General features: G+C 42.8%; 1 protein-coding gene across 3 annotated transcripts in view; it reads left to right on the forward strand.

The window, feature by feature from the left end:
- The window catches only part of CLSTN2 (calsyntenin 2), an 846,150-nt gene that overhangs the window by 313,002 nt on the left and 514,745 nt on the right, over nucleotides 1-18,403 (forward strand). For all 3 annotated transcript variants that reach the window (XM_019478714.2, XM_019478713.2, XM_059730939.1), the window contains exon 2: nucleotides 1,092-1,214. In XM_019478714.2, the coding sequence (XP_019334259.1) occupies nucleotides 1,092-1,214 (123 nt within the window). The remainder of the gene's footprint in view (nucleotides 1-1,091; nucleotides 1,215-18,403) is intronic.

The following is an 18,403-nucleotide window of genomic DNA, read 5'->3' on the forward strand; positions in this document are numbered from 1 at the left end:
TGGAACAACAGGAAGGAAAGATTAAATGGTTGTGTATTGCTCAAAGCTTCAAGTGAGAATCTGGATGGGAAAAAGTAGTCAAAAAGAGAGCAAATTAAACTAGTTCATCAATTTTTTAAAATCCTTTTCCCACAAGAATGGAATGGGATTCCTCATGAACGGGCACCTCTCAAAGCCCTCCAGTAGTCAACATAAGCAATTTCAGTTGTTTGGTGATTTTTAAACCATAAATTATATGATTTTTTTGGAGTAACAATTGCTATTAGAAAGATGAACATTGCGATTCAAATACATCCAATTAAGGACTTTGACACCTGCACACTATGTGTGGCAGCATCCAAATTCTAGGCATCTGGCCCTGGAATCCAGAAGTAAATGCCTAGACTCATAATATACTCTGTGAAGGTACTTGAGCATCTCAGGGAAAAAATGCTGAGTGAGGAGCTGCCTGGAACTAACTGATAGAAAATACTTAATAGAGGGGTATTCTGAATCCCCACTCCTCTGGGGTTTAGATGTTCTGTCCATTTGGGATCCAGAACCTCAAACCCTTCCCTGAGTGTAGGTACCTCCAACTATTCTGTGAAAGGACTGAGCAGAGATCAGGATTATGGCAATATTACAGATGAGGAATGGCTATATTACAGATGAGTTGTTAGAGAACGTGCCCAGGAAGTGGCAGACCTCTACTGGATGCCCTGCATTTACCCTTGTCTGTAGACTCATGGCCTTCCTTTTTATGTGGTCAGCAGCTCCTATGGTGATATTTCTGGCCAGGTTTTCAAAAATACGCTGAATCTGGCCATTTATTTAGTGTGTCTAAATTGGCAATGGATTCTTATGAAAATCTATTTGAGAAATGTCCCAGATCTTCAACTTTCCCACCAGTAAATTGGGTATAAAATCTGCATCATGTATGTTATACGGTTTAATTCTTTTAATGTTTATACAGTATTTTAAGATCCTATAAATTGTCATCAAATAGTAACATTAATATTGTAACGAATTATATACTAAAGAACCACTTTCTGTTGAACAAATTGAGCATAATTGCTTCATCCTAACGGAAGATTCTGTATTTTGTTTTCCAGTAAACAAGCACAAGCCATGGATTGAAACTTCGTACCATGGGGTCATTACTGAAAACAATGATACTGTCATTTTGGATCCTCCCCTTGTTGCTTTGGATAAGGATGCCCCTGTTCCCTTTGCAGGTAGGAAAATACATTAACAGGGGAATTCAGTTTATTGACTATGTGATAACATTAGTAGTGATTAGTTGTAAGCACTTTGCATGTAGCACCATGTTAGTATTATTTAAGTGACCTGTTTAATACTTCTGTCTGAGGACATATAGGACTTGGACCCATTGTACTTGAAGTGAAAGGTTTTTTAAAATAAGTCTCTCTTCTTCGATTGTAGATGCAGGACATATTACACACAATATGATGCAGCAATCTTGTGCTCCCAGTATTTTTCTTTTTAAATGAAAACCTGGAGGACATGTAATTTGAATGTACTTAATGTAAGCCAATTGTTCTGATTACCTAAATTAGTCTAATATAGCTAAACTCATTTATGACATTTATGTTAAAAACTGGGTATAGGCTAAACTAGGCAAAGAATATTTAAAGAAGCTTGCATTCTAATACTATTTAGCACTTCATAACTGTCAGAATCAAGATAGAAAATTTAATGGAAATTTTCCAGATTTCTGGTAAGATTGCTTTATAACAGATATATGCCATATTGAGGTTTATACGTATATTAAGCTTTTTTTTTTTTGACAGTCTGTCACATTAGGAGCTATTTAAGCAGAAAAATAGCTCTTTTTCACATCAAGTAACTAATCTGTTGTAGTCCTTGTTTCAGTAAAAAAAAGATGAAAGAATAATAAGACCTGATGGTGATATAAAGATTACAAAAATATATACTTATTAAAAATACGTGTTTTGTATATAAAATTGAGCTGTTTTTCTGTGGGTTTCATTCCAAGTACACATGAGCATTTTTTTTCTATAGTGCAGGATTATCTTCGATTATTCTTAGTGCCTGACTTCAAATAGCATGTATTTATGAATCATGATCAGCCATTTTCTGCCCTAATATGTGCTGATGTGCTATGTTAGGCTTCATTCCTGTAAAACAGAGATTGTCAGATGTTTCCATGCTGCAAATTCCATTTTAATAACAAGATTTTCTTATGGCCTTATCCCTCCCCTTTGCAGTTCTTGTAGTTGTACTGGATGCGCCCAACCCATTTGCAATCACACAGTTCCCCTGTGGAAAAGTACTGTCAAGAATGTAATGTGTCTTCAGCTGATTTTAATATGATGTAGCAGCTGGAAATGAGGAAGAAAGCCAGCATCATGAATTATCAGCCTGCAGCCCTTGGGTCACAGATTGAATGGCGTATTATGCCAATCTGAATCTTTTAGCAGAATCAAGAAATTAGTGATTTTCATGCTTTTCTTGAAAAATAATATTCTATAAAGTATAGTATTTGGGTTCCAAAGGAGGTAGGTAGAGACCTTTAAAAAATTAATAAGTCACTTCTGACTGGGAACTGTTTGCTTAATTAGACAAGGAATAATTCCATCAAAGATTCTTTAGGGCCAGCAGTCACTGATTCTGGTATTGATGTTTTTACAACAGAATATTGTTGATTCAAACAAAATATTTTCTGTTGTATTTGAGTTTTCTGTATTTTTTATTTATTTATTTATTTATTTATTTATTTTTTAGTATTTTAAAATATTTATCTATGAGCTATTATTGCCTTTGGAAAAATATGGAAGTGTATAACCCATGGTAAGTAGCTACCTGTGAGTGATGTATGTGAGGGTTGCTCTTTAGGGTTACTGGTTTTTATGTCAAATTAGATCTCTTTTTATGTGTGTAGATTATTCAGTCTTCCAGCCATATGTGAAAAGTAGCAACATAATCCAGTGTGCAATAAACCTTTTGCACCTTATAACTGCAACTAATTATTTAGGAATAAAAGATGAGCTAGAATGGAAAGAATCCAAAATGTTGCTTTTAATGATGTTTCTTGATATTTCTATTAGCACTTGTACCCTCTTTCATATTTATTCTACATACTTAACAACTACAGAGTCATGTGTATTATTGTCACTGACATTTTATCAAACTCACTGCTGACTGAGGATATTCTAGTTAAACTCTTCAGTGCTTGTGGATATTTTGGTTCTACAGGTAGCAATCAATGTGTGTTTCATAGTAACATAGTAAAATTTACCCATGCCATTTAAAATAATTCTTTGAAGGACTGAATCAGAAGCTTTCTGCATCATGTAGGTAGATAGGTTTCTACGATAGAGTTGATACTGGGGGCTGGGAGCTGGCACTGATTTTTAATGTATTTATTCATTTAACATATTTGCTAATCCTTTTGCATTATAAAACGTATTCAGTATAAACAATGAGTAGGAAACCTTGCTTTTAGGCCTTCTATCTTCATATTGTTACAAGTTTATGTCCAGGTATTATATTATAATTGGCACTAGCTTAAATAGACTTGTAATATATTTGCACTCTTGTCCATCCAAAGATCTGTATCCCTTAATGAACTGTCCTTTAATAAACTGTACTCTAAACTTCCTTTTAAAGAAATGAGAGCCTAGATTCCTTGAAATCTTTGAATAAACAGTTCTCCAGTATTCCATTCATACAAAAAATGTTCTTGCCATAAACTGTGTTCTGAATCCAGTTTCCCTGGTTCTTTTTATAGATACTGAATCATTTTCTATGAATCCTTTATGAATGTGTAAAACTATGCAACGGTATTTGAAATGAAGAATAGAATTGGTTCTGGACTTATTTTCTTCCAAAGAACTTTCCCCCAAATCATTGTCTATGTAGCACTAATATCTGAACGTCATGTCATAGAATCATATAAAATTAGGGTTGGAAAGGACCTCCAGAGGTCATTTAGTCCAACCCTGTGCTCAATGCAGAACCATCCTCAACTAGACAATCCCAGCCAAGGCTTTGGCTAGCCAGGTCTTGAAAACCTCCAAGGATGGAGATTCCATAATCTGTCTGGGTAACCTATTCCAGAGTTTTACTACCCTCTTAGTGAGAGAGTTTTTTCTAATATCTAACCTAAATTTCCCTTGCTGCAACGTGAGACCATTGCTGCTTGTTCTGTCATCTGCCATCCGTTATGTTGCATAACCTATTACTACATCTAGGACTGTCTTGATGGATGATGAATGAGAAGTTCTAGCTGCTTGGAGAGTTCATAAAATTATGTTGTATCATCTTGGATTTTATTTTATAGCTTGAATGTTTCAAACTTGCAATCCTAGAATACATTTCTAGTAGGTAAAACTGAAACCATATACTGGTACACTAAATGAATATTCTTAAAGGTTGTACTAGAGATTTTAGTATCTTATCCATTATACACATAACCTCCCATCGATTGTATCATAAGCTATTAAAAGTGTGTTCCAGTGTTACAGTCTTAATAGTGTCATTACTTATTTTTTTCTACATTTATTTGCCTAAACCACTTTGCTTTTAGTTGCTACACCTTTATTCCCAACAATTCTGTTCACAACTGCATCACCCTCCTTCTTTTTGTTGATTCAGTTGTGTACCATCAGTTAATGCTAGCGAAAAATACTTCCTTCTCTTCAACCAGCTGGATCTAGTCTAGGTTTGATCCATATAGCAATCTACTGTCTATTTACTAGCAGACTTGCAATTCACAAATCAAACCTATATCCACCTAAAAAAAACTTAACTCTTTCTTACAATTGCTGTTATAGATTATTGTATGTTATATATGACTGTATCAAAACATTCTCTAAAATCAAGCTAAATTATGAGCGTTAAATCTGAGTTTTTAGGTATGGAAATCCCATTCTGGGAATTCATACTATGTACCTTTGATCACAGAAAAGTTTCTGCATGCCTTCTATTAGTTCATGATCAATGTTTCCAGTATTTTCTCCTATTGTTTTAGCTAAACATATGGATTTGTAGGGCTTTGGGATCTTTCCTTAAGAACCTCTTGCATAAAATCAGATCAGCTTTGTAAAACGTCTACATTCAGGAGACAAGTTCTGTATTACATTTGTGCACAACTGTGTTGTGCTCTGCTTTAAATTCTTCAAAGTGAACTAAAATGAAGTGTATAATTAAATATTTTCCTGAATTAAGCTGCAGTACTTACAATAGATTTCTTGTAGACCATTGCATTGGTCGGGGTTTGAATAATTTTTAAGACTGAAGCATTTATTCCTCAATCCTTGTTTATATGCTCATAGTCATATATTTTTGCTCTGGTTAAAATTCTTTCTGTGTCTTCCTTGTTTTTCAGAAATCTGGAAGAAGTTCCATATAGCTCTAGAGTTGAATTGTTACTATTGAAAAATTGAGGGGGGTCTTTGTAGAGGACTTCATCACTCAATAATGAGCCACAAAAACAATAATGAGCCTCAGTAATCCAACCACAAAGAAGTTACTTGCTGGTGAATGCTAGAAAACCAAGTTCCCACTGTGCTTTTTTCCCTTCTGGATAACTTGCCCTGTGAACGTGAAGCGGGTCATATGGAGCAACAGTTTCCATCAAGCAACTTTACCTGTTGATTGATGAAAACAATATCTGACAGGGGCTTATAGTACAACTGAGAAAGCACAGCTCCTGTATGTTAAAACAGCCTTTTTTTTTTATATCCAAAATTACATTTGGGGCTCAGAAGAGAGTAGCTGCAGCTTCAGAAACAAGAGCAGTTGCAGTGATGTAAAGGCTGAGAAGGAACTACACCCACCTAAGTGGGAATTCCCAAGCTGCAAAATGATATATGGATGTCTTGTAGCTGCTGATACAAAGAGGCAGGAAGTGGGTGCTTAGTTCTCAATTCTGTATTGGATTAAGGGATTCCTCACACTGCAGTACTCCCCACAGGGCACGTCTACACACGCACATTTACTGTACAGTTACTGAAATTACTGCACAGTATGGGCATGCATCTACACGTGAATGCCTGTACTGCTTAATAAGTATGGTGACTTATGCCAACTTAAGTGTAAATTTGATACCTGCATAATCAGGAATTATGATAATTCCCCTCTGGAATGGGCTCCCAAGGGAGGTGGTGCTCTCCCCTACCCTGGGGGTCCCCCTACCCTGGGGGTCTTCAAGAGGAGGTTAGATAGGCATCTGGCTGGGGTCATCTAGACCCAGCACTCTTTCCTGCTTATGCAGGGGGTCAGACTCGATGATCTATTGAGGTCCCTTCCTACCCTAACATCTATGAATCTATAATGCAGGTATCAAATTTACACTTGATTAGTTACTGCACAGTAATGCACGTGTAGATGCCTTATTGTGCTGTAACACTGTGTGTGTGAACTGACTTAGAACTAACTTTAGTTCCAAGTCAATCCACACACAGCATTACTGTGTTTTAGTGTGCCTGCACATGTAGACGCCAGCCTATTCCAGTTTACTGTGCAGCAATTTACTGTGCAGTAAATTTAAGCCAGCATAAATGCACATGTAGATATGCCCACAGACAGGTAAATTAAATATCGTGAAAGTAGTTTTGATTTTTGGAGACTCCACCTTGGCTCCACCACTCTCCTAGCGGTGAAAAGGTAGCCAGAAGCTATCTTTGCTCTTAATAGCTAATGTGGTCTAAAGCACATAAAAAAAATCTGTTCCCTCTATAACAAAACACAATTGCAGAGCTGAGTTATTAAAAACATATGGGTTATTTAGCTTGGGGTAGCACTATGAAGATGAGCTGTGTATCAGTTGGTTGTAAATAGTCATAAAAGTATTTTCCCATATATTTAGACCTTCTGGCTTCTTAAACATCAAGAGTGGCATAGTCCTAGTATCACTATTTCTGCCTATTCACTTGGGAGTGTGAACATAGTGCCTGGCATCTGTTCCCTTTTTTTTTCTTGAGAACAATGAAGCAAAGATTTTATTAATTGCAGTGTCAACACCTTCTGTTAACACACATATTACCTGCACATCAGAATCCTTTTCATGCTGTGGTCACATGCATAAATGTTGGTAGTATTCTGCAAATATCTCCTTTCCCTCAGCACTGGCTGGTGTTAAAAGCTGGCCTTTGAAAATGAATAGATGTGAAGGGTTGTGGGAAGATCATCTTGCGATGCCTTAAGTGTTGCCAAACTTCATGATTTGATTGAGTCTACCTGTATTTTGGAGTTTTCTTAAAGCCACAGTCCCTAGAGACATCACAATCTGATAATATTGCATTTTTGCTTTTAAATAAATCAATTTTCTGGTGCCCATGGTTGTGAGGGTGAGATTGAAAATGTGCCCCTTAAAGCTTCAAATACCAGAAAACAAAAATAAAAAATAGCCTCCATTGATTAGGTTTTTAAAAATTATTCTAATATAATAAAAGGCATAGTTCATGTCTGTTTGTCCATAATGCTGTTGGAGCACTCTGATTGGTTACTGAAACAACCAATCAGAGTGCTCCAAGAGCATTATGGACAGGAGGCAGCAGAGGCATGGCAGAGCAGTACTGGCCTTGTCCCCTGCGGCCCCCCTGCCCCCCCTGGCCCTGCTCCCTGGAGGTGGCGAAGCACTGCCATGATGGTGGGGACAAAGGAGATGGTGCTGACTTTGTGCCCCCCTCCCCCCCCCCAGCCCTGCTTCTTGGAGGTGACAGCAGCACAGGGTGCTGGTGGAGGGGGACAGAGGGGACGGTGAGGCAAGCTTCTCCCCCCGCTCCTGGAAGGTGGTGGCAGCATGGAGGTGGGGGAGGTTAGGGATAGGGATAGGGTTAGCAAACTTCCCACCCCCCATTCCCACCACCCTTCCCCATCATTCTTGACAGGTGGTTCACTAGTTACTATTATATGCTTGCAGTTGGTGATCCTATATCTTCATGATGGTGCACTTAGCATGCTTCTTAGGCATGCCTCTGATTGGAAGCTTCAAGAGGAGCTGGATGCAACTGAGACACAACTGCACCCTTTAAATTAAATTCAGCCATAACTAGACTCATCATGGATATCTGGTTACAAGTTATATGACCTTTTCCCCTGAGCATGCAATGTACTGATGCTGTCGCACCATCTTTGAATCCACACGAAATCAAACTCTCTTATAGAGTGGTTATCTATTCCTTTTTTCTTTCAACATTTATTTTTATGGCATTACACAATTTTGTGAAATTCTTACAATTCTTATTATATAATTTAAGGACACCCATTGAGATCCTTTTAATAGGTGACTTGCAAAAGTCATGTACTCTCAAATTATAGTTACATTGGCCTGAAGGTTTAGCCATAGCATTAATCAATTGTCACTCACAAGATATGTCATTAAAAATGGCCATAGGGATTTGGTTTCGTAGCCACAAGGTTAGTCACAGAGATGATCTGAATACAAACAGTGGAAGCTCAGCTGCATCAATCTAAAAGAAGCCTTTTTATTACAGCAAAAATAATAATGCCAAAAATACAAGGGAGCCTCTCTAATTAAAGCACCTGGAGCATCTTGTGTATCAGTGTCCCTGCTCTGAAAAATGTTGGTGGGAGTGCTTTAACTAAAGCTCATCAAATAGGCTTTAATTAAAATGCCTCCACCACCATCTTTCAGTGTGGAGATGCTGATACACGTGATGCTGGAGTCTGCTGGAGCACAGTAATTACCATGCTTCAGCAAACTCAATGCTCCAGCAGATTCGATTAATTGTGTCTGCTTTGCCCTGCTGTAATTACAGTGCATTGGAGCAGACTTGCTGCACGTGTATAGGCACCCTAACAGGTCAGGTCTTTCCCCCACAAAGTTAGTTGTGATCATTGTGGCACTTTCTGAGAGCAGGTAGGAGTTTTATACTTAGTTGGAGGGTAGTTATTTACTGTTACTCATTGCTGAAAAACTGAAAGAGGAAAAGAGAAAGAGGTAATTTGTAGAGCAACAAAATTGTGAATGCACTTCTCACTTTGAGGCATTCAAAATGGAGAGTCTGATTGACTTCTGCCTTCCTTTGTTGTTATAAAGAAAACTAAGGAAGGGGAGTGAAGTGGCCAGGATGGACCTGTGAGGCTAGGAGGGGTGAGAGGCAGCAGGTGGGGCTCTTTGCCAGGATGGGCAGAGAACCATCAGCAGGGGTAAGGCTGGGAGGTAGGGAAGCAGGAGCAGCATGATATGGAGTGGGAATATATGGATGTGGGGTGAGTACAGCACCTCTGTGATGGTGGCAGCAGGGTTTAAAACCAAGTTATGATCCATGTAGTAATCTACTGTTTATTTGCCAGCAGACTTGCCATTTACAAATCAAACCCTATATCCACCTAAAACCAACTCAAGACCTTTTTTTTTACTGACAATCTGCAAAGTTTTTACTGACAGTCCAACTTTACTATGGTTGGTGTTAAACTCCTAAATTTGAACTGAGTCCTGTCAGGTCTTAATTCTTTTAATGATGTATGTAATGCATATATTAGTAAAAACATATTTTAGTTTAAAAAAAAAAGTTTAGTTTTCAGTAAAGAGTATACAGATTGTCAGTAATTTTTTTTTCTTGAGCTGGCAACCCTGGTGTATGCATACACACGTGTGTGCATGTGTGCACACACACATGTGTATACATGTGCCAACATTTATCTAAATATTTACAAATCAGACTTGCCTTACAAATACAGTTCCAGTCTCTGCAAATGCAAACTTTAGCATTTTTCTTGTACAAAAATGACTAAAAAGGAGAGGCAGCCAGTGAAATAAAAATATAAAGGTGTCTGATTAACCACTAACTCACAGGTATTAATCCACACTGGTACACATCACTGATATTTTAATAGCTCAGAGGAGAATATCCATTCTCAAGTGAAGCTTCGCAAATTCAGTTTCTTGTCAGTCTGTTATATTCAGGCTTGAATACTGAAGTCCATTTGGGCTTCAACTTAGTACTTTAAAACTGTTTAGATGCTTTCAAAAAATGAAGCATTTCTAGGTTTGGTTTTATATCTACTGGTTAGCAGGTGACATTAATAACAGGAAACAACATTTTTTACTTAAATATTTCCACATTTGTAATGTTAAAATTTTTACTTTCTGAATAGTAGCTTTTGAACTTTCACTGTAGGCAAGACATAAAACATGTTGCCAGGTTTATGGTGCCCAAAATTTATTATTGTTAGATATTTTACCTTTATAGCAATGCATGACCAAACATCTGAGCCTTAAGCCACAAAGGATTTAAGTTGTTTGTAACAAATAGCTCAAATTTTTTTTAATTTACTTTAGAAGGATTTGATGTACCTAAATTAGTTAAGATATTTAGTGTAGCCTTTAAAAGACAGTCTCTTGATACCAATAAAAACCCAAGGTAAATTAAATGCCTCCAGAAGATTTTCCAGTAGTACAGTCAGCTATAGAAGTATTAGGAACAACCTTAGAGCTACTGTTTTCCATCTAGTAAGGTCAGACTTGGTTTTCAAATACAGAAAGTACCAAGAAAATTATTCTTAGAGTGACCTCTATTGGTTAGTTCATGAGACTCTGTCAAGTCTGGGTTTTTTTGTTTGTTGGCTAAGTTTGATTGCCTTGTTAGTCATCATAGCAGCAGTCAAAAGCATGATATTTATTACTGACTCAGGAGTGAAACCAGCAGTATCAGGAATTCACTCAAGTTAGTTCTTGTGAGGCTTTTAGCTACTGTCTAGTTGTCTGTATCTGATGTAACATGGGAAGAAAGGTATTTTGACTTCCAGCATGGACCTAGGAAGTTAGAATAAGGACAAGGTGACTCTGAGATTAAAAAAAAAAACAAAACACTACAGAATAAGCATAATTAAATACAATTTTGTTTTATTTAAATAGATCAAACTATTTTAATTAGTAAAGAACCTGGTAAGGTCACCAATATGAAGAAACTTCTTTGATATTGAACATTAGCTTCACTTAATCTTCTAACTTGATGCTGTTAATTTTATAGCTTCACAAAGTCTAACGACAGTATAAATATAACTACACAAATTTAAAATATTTTATTTTACCTTTCACTATTTGTCCATTTTGGACCATGACAGCAGATAAGGTGTTTATTTGGGGAAAAAATAAAGTATCAGTGCCCTTTGAGTAATAGTGGTATGGATAAGAAAACATACTTTAGGTAAACCTAAATCTTAGGCCTAATGCATGTAACACTGTGTTCTTCTGACTTCACTAAAATAACATTTTCCTGTTCGGTGAATACAGCCAAAGCAATAACTCTCCTGGTGTAATGCAGTAGTGGAGACAAAGGGCTACATTCTAATTGGTTCCTGAGGCATTCCAGTGCCCAAGTATAAGGTATCTAAATGATAGGCACCATGAGCCAGGAAGGTGATTCAGATTGGGTGGCTGGTCTATCCAGCCAATGATCAGAAATGTAGGTTTATGAATCCAAGTGCTTCCCACAGCAAATGAAGAGCAGTAGGTGCTTGCAAAGGGCAATTCCTAGAGCTACTCAATAGAAAACACTGATTACAGGGATGTACATGAACTTGCACTCCTCAGTAGCTTAAGCACTTGACTCATGCTGCACATTAGGCTACATCAGGAGTTGTTTACCAGGGGTACGCGTACCCCTGAGGGTACTTTGAAAGGTCCCTGGTGGTATGCGGGGGCAGGCAGGGACGGAGTGCTACCACCCCGCACCACTGCCTCACAGGAGCAGGACTGGCCCGGTGTAAGAGGCTGCGCTGCTCCCACTCCATGCCTGGCTTCTCACCACCCCCGCTCAGTATCCAGCTGCTTGCTTCCCCCACTCAGCGTCTGGCTGCTCGCCACCCCCCTGGGGGTACACTTAATAAAAAGAGGAGTGGCCAGGGGTACACTTATTAAAAAAGGTTGAAACCCCCTGGGCTACATTATTCACTTTGTTTCAAAACATTGTTTTGCTTCTCAGGAGGGACTGAGGTAATTTAGGGCAAGGAGTACTGTCACGCCATGAGTTGGCACTATAGGTATGGCTCCACGCCCAAGGTTGGGGTTCCCCCAACTCTCCTGCCATGTCTTGATGGTGTATATAAGAAGGAGGGTGTTCAGTGGTGTCTTTCTTTCCCCTTTTGCCCTGGGGAAGGGTACATGTGGGTACGCCGCACTGTTCCTCGGGGGTCTGCCTCCTCTACACCCTGTCCACATGCCAACCATTCGGGTACGCAGGCCTATATCCTGATGTGATGTCTACCCCTTGACCATGGGATCCAGTATAGATGGCAATGTCCTGGCTTGTCATCCGGATGAAGATTTGGTCTAGTAGCCCCAACCCCCTATCCTCAGGGTCTGAGCCTCGGATGATAGGCTTCCTCTCCAAGAGGAGTGCCTGCCTGGTTTTCTTTAATGAGAAGAAGCTGGGAACAATCTTTCCCCAGCTTGCTGCTAGCCATTGCTCCTGCTCAACCTCTGTGGGGCGGTGCCTATGGGGTCTCTGCTCCTGGAGCCTGGAGCTCCCCTCTGACCAGTGCTCTCCTGACTGGCTTCTCCCACCATGCCAACTTCCATTGGGGTTTTTAAACTTCCTGCGGTGGCGGTGTCAGCTGCTGCCATCAGCTGGCCACCACCCCACCCGGGAACCAGCCACTTAGAGTCAGTGGAACGTCGGCTTGTGTGGCTCCTGCTCCACCCCCGCCAGTCTGGACAGTAAGTTTCCTGGGGTGTGGGGGGGGTCTCTTTTCCCCTTCAGAAACTCTGGGGGTTGTCCCCGGCATTCCCAGCACCTGTGGGGGCTTCTCACCACCACAGATGTGTCCCCTTGTGGCATCTTGGTATCTTGATGTGCATCCCAAGTCATCTGGTGCTGCTTCTGGTGTACTTGGCGTGCCTCCTTGGTCGGCTCATCCAGACTGATGTATCTGGAGAGAAAATCTGCCATGAGGTTATTTTTACTGGGGTGATGCACCACTGTGAATGTAAAAGGTTGCAGAGCAAGTGCCCAGTGGGTTATATGGGTGTTCTCTATATGGGTTTTGGTTAGCCACTGAAGTGGGGCATGATCTGTTACTACCAGGAACTCCCAGCCCATCAGATAGTATTTACAATATTCTACCACCCAGCGTATAGCTGGGCACACATTTTCTATTGTAGCATGCATTGCTTATGCTAAGTTAAACTTACAGCTTGCAAATGCGACTGGTCACTCATCTTCTCCCCATCGTTGCAGAAGGACCGCCCCCAAGGCACTACTATATGCTTCGGTCTGTAAGATAAAAGGGATAGAGAAGTCTGGGGTATGTACTACTATGTCTCAACACATGGCCTCCTTCAGATTCTCAAAGCTTTTTGTCATTTTGGTCATCCACTGTAAAGCCCTTGATGTCCTTCCTTGGCGTGCATCAGTGAGGGGTGCAGCAAGCTCTGTGAAGTGTAGTATAAATCATCGATAGTAATTAATGAGCCCTAGGAAGGACCGGAGTTGGGGACGGTTGCATGGTTCCTGAAAGCGGCATATAGCCACCACTTCGTCTTTGAGGGGTTGGATGGTTCCCCGGCCCACACACAACCCCAGATACATGGTTTCTTTTCCAGCCAGTTTACATTTCTTGGGGTTGGCTGTCATTCCGGCTGCTTTGAGTTCTCCCAGGACAGCCCTCAGGGCATCCAGATGCTGTGGCCAATCTGTGGTAAAGACAATTGCGTCATTGACGTAAGTAGCAGCATAGGTTATGTGTGGCACCGGCAGGAAATCCATAAGCCTTTGGAATGTGGCTGCAGCTCTGTTGAGCCTGAAGGGCATTTGTAAAAACTCAAATAAGCCCCAAGGTGTTCCAAAGGCTGTTTTGGTGCAATCAGTGGGTCTCATTGGGATTTGCCAATACCCTTTGCCTAGGTCAGTGGTAGATACATACCTTGCTTCCCCAATCTTCTCCACCAGGTGGGCGATATGGGCATGGGGAAAGCATCAAAGGTTGCCAGTGCGTTCAACTTCTGGTAGTCTATGCACAGGCGAAGTGACCCATTGGGCTTGGCTGCTGGTACTATTGGACTGTGCCAGGGGCTCTGAGAAGACGGGATAATCCCTTGCCTTTGCATCTTTTCTATTTCCTGCCATATTTCTTGTTGTAATTGATGTGGTATGGGCCTCCACTGCTCCCTGACTAGAGTGCCCGGCAGCATCCTGATTTTGTGTTTCTTCTCCCTGGGCCCACCCCTGGGTCTCTTGGAATACATCCCAGAAGACTTCTACCATCTCCTCCAGCTCCCACCATTGCTTGGCATCTAAGGCTTTCCCAAGCTGAACTTACATCCCATGAGTTACTCTGCCCTTCAACTCCAGGTAAGGAGGTCCTAGCTCTTCTTTCGCCTCCTCGTGTTGTGCCATCCAGCCTTGCGGTGTCCTCCACTCTTTGAGGTGGTTGACATGGTAAATCTGGCATTCTGGGTGGTGTCCAGGTTTGAGTACTTCTAACCCACTTGCCAGGTCACTTCAAAGGGGCCTTACCACATGGAGAGCTGCTTACTTGTTGAAGCTGGAAGCGATACTAGTACCATATCACCTGGTTGGGATGTTCTGGACTTCGTTCTCCAATCATACTGGGTCCTTTGTCATTCTTGAGCTGCCCCGGAGATTCTGACAGGCAATTCACTGGGCCTTGTTTATACGCTAATGGAATTCCTGTTGATACCTTTCCACCATAACCCCTGGCCTCACTGGCCTCTCCCACTCTTCTTTAATAATTTGCAAGAGACCCCTTGGGTTGTGTCTGTATACCAGCTGAAAGGGCAAGAATTGCATAGACTCCTGAGGAGCGCACAGAGTGAATAATAGTGGGTTTAATACCATGTCCTACCTATGTGGGTCCTCTTGTCTGCATCTCCTGAGCATTCTCTTGATGGCCCTGTTGCATCTTTCTACTAACTTGTTGGTCTGGGGGTGAAAAACGGACGTCTTCAGATGGTTGATGCCCAGGGTGCTGCATAGCACTTTCATTACTTCCGACATAAAGTTAGTCCCCTGGTCGGTTAGTATTTCATGGGGGATTCCCATGTGGGCAATCCACTTTAACAGCTCTTCAGCCACTCAAGTAGCCGTGATTGACTTAAGCAGAACTGCTTCTGGAAAACATGTTGCATAGTCCACCAAGACTAATACATATGAAGTCACTCATCGTGGTGTCCTGTGACCAGTGGGGTCCCCCAAGGCTCTGTCCTTGGACCCATACTGTTCAACATCTTCATTAATGATGTGGACACTGGAGTCAGAAGCGGACTGGCCAAGTTCGCCAATGACACCAAACTTTGGGGCAAAGCATCCACACCTGAAGACAGGTGGGTGATCCAGGCTGACCTGGACAGGCTCAGCAAGTGGGCGGACGAGAATCTGATGGTGTTCAACGCGGATAAATGCAAGGTTCTCCACCTTGGGAAGAAGAACCCGCAGCATTCTTATAGGCTCGGCAGTGCTATGTTGGCTAGCACTATGGAAGAAGGAGACTTGGGGGTCATCATTGACCACAAGATGAACATGAGCCTGCAGTGCGATGCTGTGGCTAGTAAAGCGACCAAAATGCTGGCTTGCATCCATAGATGCTTCTCAAGCAAATCCCAGGACGTCATTCTCCCCTTGTACTCGGCCTTAGTGAGGCCGCAGCTGGAGTACTGCATCCAGTTTTGGGCTCCACAATTCAAAAAGGATGTGGAGAAGCTTGAGAGAGTCCAGAGAAGAGCCACGCGCATGATCAGAGGTCAGGGAAGCAGACCCTACGATGACAGGCTGAGAGCCCTGGGGCTCTTTAGCCTGGAAAAGCGCAGGCTCAGGGGTGATCTGATGGCCACCTATAAGTTTATCAGGGGTGACCACCAGTATCTAGGGGAACGTTTGTTCACCAGAGTGCCCCAAGGGATGATGACTAGGTCGAATGGTCATAAACTACGAAAAGACCGTTTCAGGCTGGACATGAAGAATTTCTTTACTGTCTGAACCCCCAAGGTCTGGAACAGCCTGCCACCGGAGGTGGTTCAAGCGCCTACATTGAACACCTTCAAGAGCAAACTGGACGCTTATCTTGCTGGGATCCTATGACCCCAGCTGACTTCCTGCCCTTTGGGCAGGGGGCTGGACTTGGTGATCTTCCGAGGTCCCTTCCAGCCCTAATGTCTATGAAATCTATATTGATAACCCCCATGAGACTTTGGCAGAGGTCCCATGATATCCAGCACTATGCAAGAGAAGGGTGTCTCAATCACCAGCATGGGTTACAAGGGGGCCCTCTGAGGCCTCCACTCCTGCTCTCTCTGGCACTCAGGACATGCTCCACCCCACCTATCCACATCATCTTGCAGCTGGGGCCAGAAGAAATCATGGACCAGTCTCACCCTGGTCTTGTTGCACCCTAGATGGCCCCCTAACAGGGAGTTGTGTGGCAGCCTCCAAATTTGCCAGTGGAATGGGGCTGGGACCACCAGCTGGTGTCTCTCCATAATCCTCTCCTGACCCCTCTGGATCTGATACAGCAGAACCCCCGTTACCACATAATAGGAGGCGCTCCTGGACATCCCTTCTCCTGGGTTCTCGATGACCAACCATTGCAGCTCCAGATCTTCCCTCTGTGCTTGACAAAATTGTGCCTCACTGGCCACATGATCCATATCTCTACTGCCCTCCACAAGCACATCCTGCTGGGAGGATATTTCCCCTGCCCAGCCCTCACCTCTGCATAATTGCTTCCCTCCTTCTTCTTTTGCTCTTACTCATTCTAGCACCATTTAGATAGGTTCCCATTCTCAGCCTAGGATCATTTCACAGGCCAATGCCAGGGCCAGTCCAAACCTTAGCTCTCCTTGAAACTCCATTACTCTCAGCAGGAGATAGCAACTCCAGAATTGCATTTCACCCCCCAAGATGCAGGTCATAACCAGGGGTCCAGCCTCCCTCACACCATCTTTCAGCACTAGATCTGCACGGAGTAAGGACTGTGAACATCCCATGTCCAGGTTAGCTCTTACCACCTGGGCACCGATCCACACCGTCACTACTAGTCATTCCCAGCCTCCCTCCTGTAGGGTTGCACCAAAACTACAATCCATGGGCTAGCTCCATTCAGCTTCCCTTGGCTTATCTCTAGGGCTGGGAGGTGGAACCAAGCCTCGACTTAGCTTACTTAAGCCCAGCCCACGCTCCCTTGCGAAATGGCTGGTCCAGTGACAATGATAGTGGACAACACCCCTCGCTGTGTCCTTTTGGGGCCCTATCCTTTTCTTCTCTTCTCGGGTCATGCCCCTGGTCAGGGCCTGGAAGCCTTGCCCATGACTACGCTCGTTCTCTGAGATGGAGAAAGCCTCAGTGAGGCAGAGGGCCTCTTCACTGTTCCACGGTTGGTGTCATCTTACCCATATCTCGGTGTCTTCCTCTAGGTCCCAAAGGAATTGTTCCAGAATAACCTGGTCTATGACCCCATCTCAGTCATACCGGTTCATGGGAAGCCACTTATTTAACACATCTCGTAGGTACTGGAGTAAGCTACGAGGCCTCTTGACATCTTTTGCCTTCCATGCTCAGAAGGCCTATCTATGGCTCTCGGGTGAGATGTCGAGCCTCTATAGGATCGCTGCTTTCACTGTGTCATAATTGCAGGCCTCTTCCCTTGACAGTGCCCGATATGCTGCCTGGGTCTTGTCCACCACTAGGGCAGCCAGTTGATGAGCCCACTGAGTACAGTCCAACCCTGTCTGTAGGGCCATCCTCTCAATGTAGACCTTGAGGTCATCATACCATGTCGTCCACAGCTTCTTGAACAAGGCTGTGTTCCGTTGCATCCATTCTTGCTGGTGTGCGCCCTGTAGCTGCTGTATTTCTAGCACTTCTCTGATCACCTGGATGGCTTGCATCAGAAGTTCAGCATGGGCTGCTGCTGGTGGCTGCATGGTTGACTCTGCCTGGGTCAGGATCACTGATCCGCTATGGCAGGAGCCGAATTCCTGGCCAGTGCACCACTGTCATGCCGTGAATCGGCACTATGGGTATGGCTCCACCCCCAAGGTCGGGTTTCCCCCAACTCACCTACTCCCCTACATCCTGTCCACATGCCAACCATTCAGGTCTACAGGTTTGCATCCTGACCTGATGTCTACCTCTTGACCATGGGTTCCAGCATGAATAGCAATGCTCTGGCTCATCATCTGGATGAAGATTTTCTCTGGTAGCCCCTATCCTCAGTGTCTGAGCCTCAGATGACAGGCGTCCTTTCCAAGAGGAGTGCCTGCCTGGTTTTCTTTAATGAGAAGAGGCTAGGAACAATCTTTCCCCAGCTTGCTGCCGGCCACTGCTCCCACTCAAATGCTGTGGGGCCGTGCCCATGGAGTTTCCGCTCCTGGAGCCCAGAGCTCCCCTCTGACCAGTGCTCTCCCAGCTGGCTTCTCCTGCCATGCTTACTCCCAGCGGGGTTTTTAAACTTC

This window comes from Alligator mississippiensis, chromosome 7 (genome assembly GCF_030867095.1).
Source record: "Alligator mississippiensis isolate rAllMis1 chromosome 7, rAllMis1, whole genome shotgun sequence".
Lineage (NCBI taxonomy): Eukaryota > Metazoa > Chordata > Crocodylia > Alligatoridae > Alligator > Alligator mississippiensis.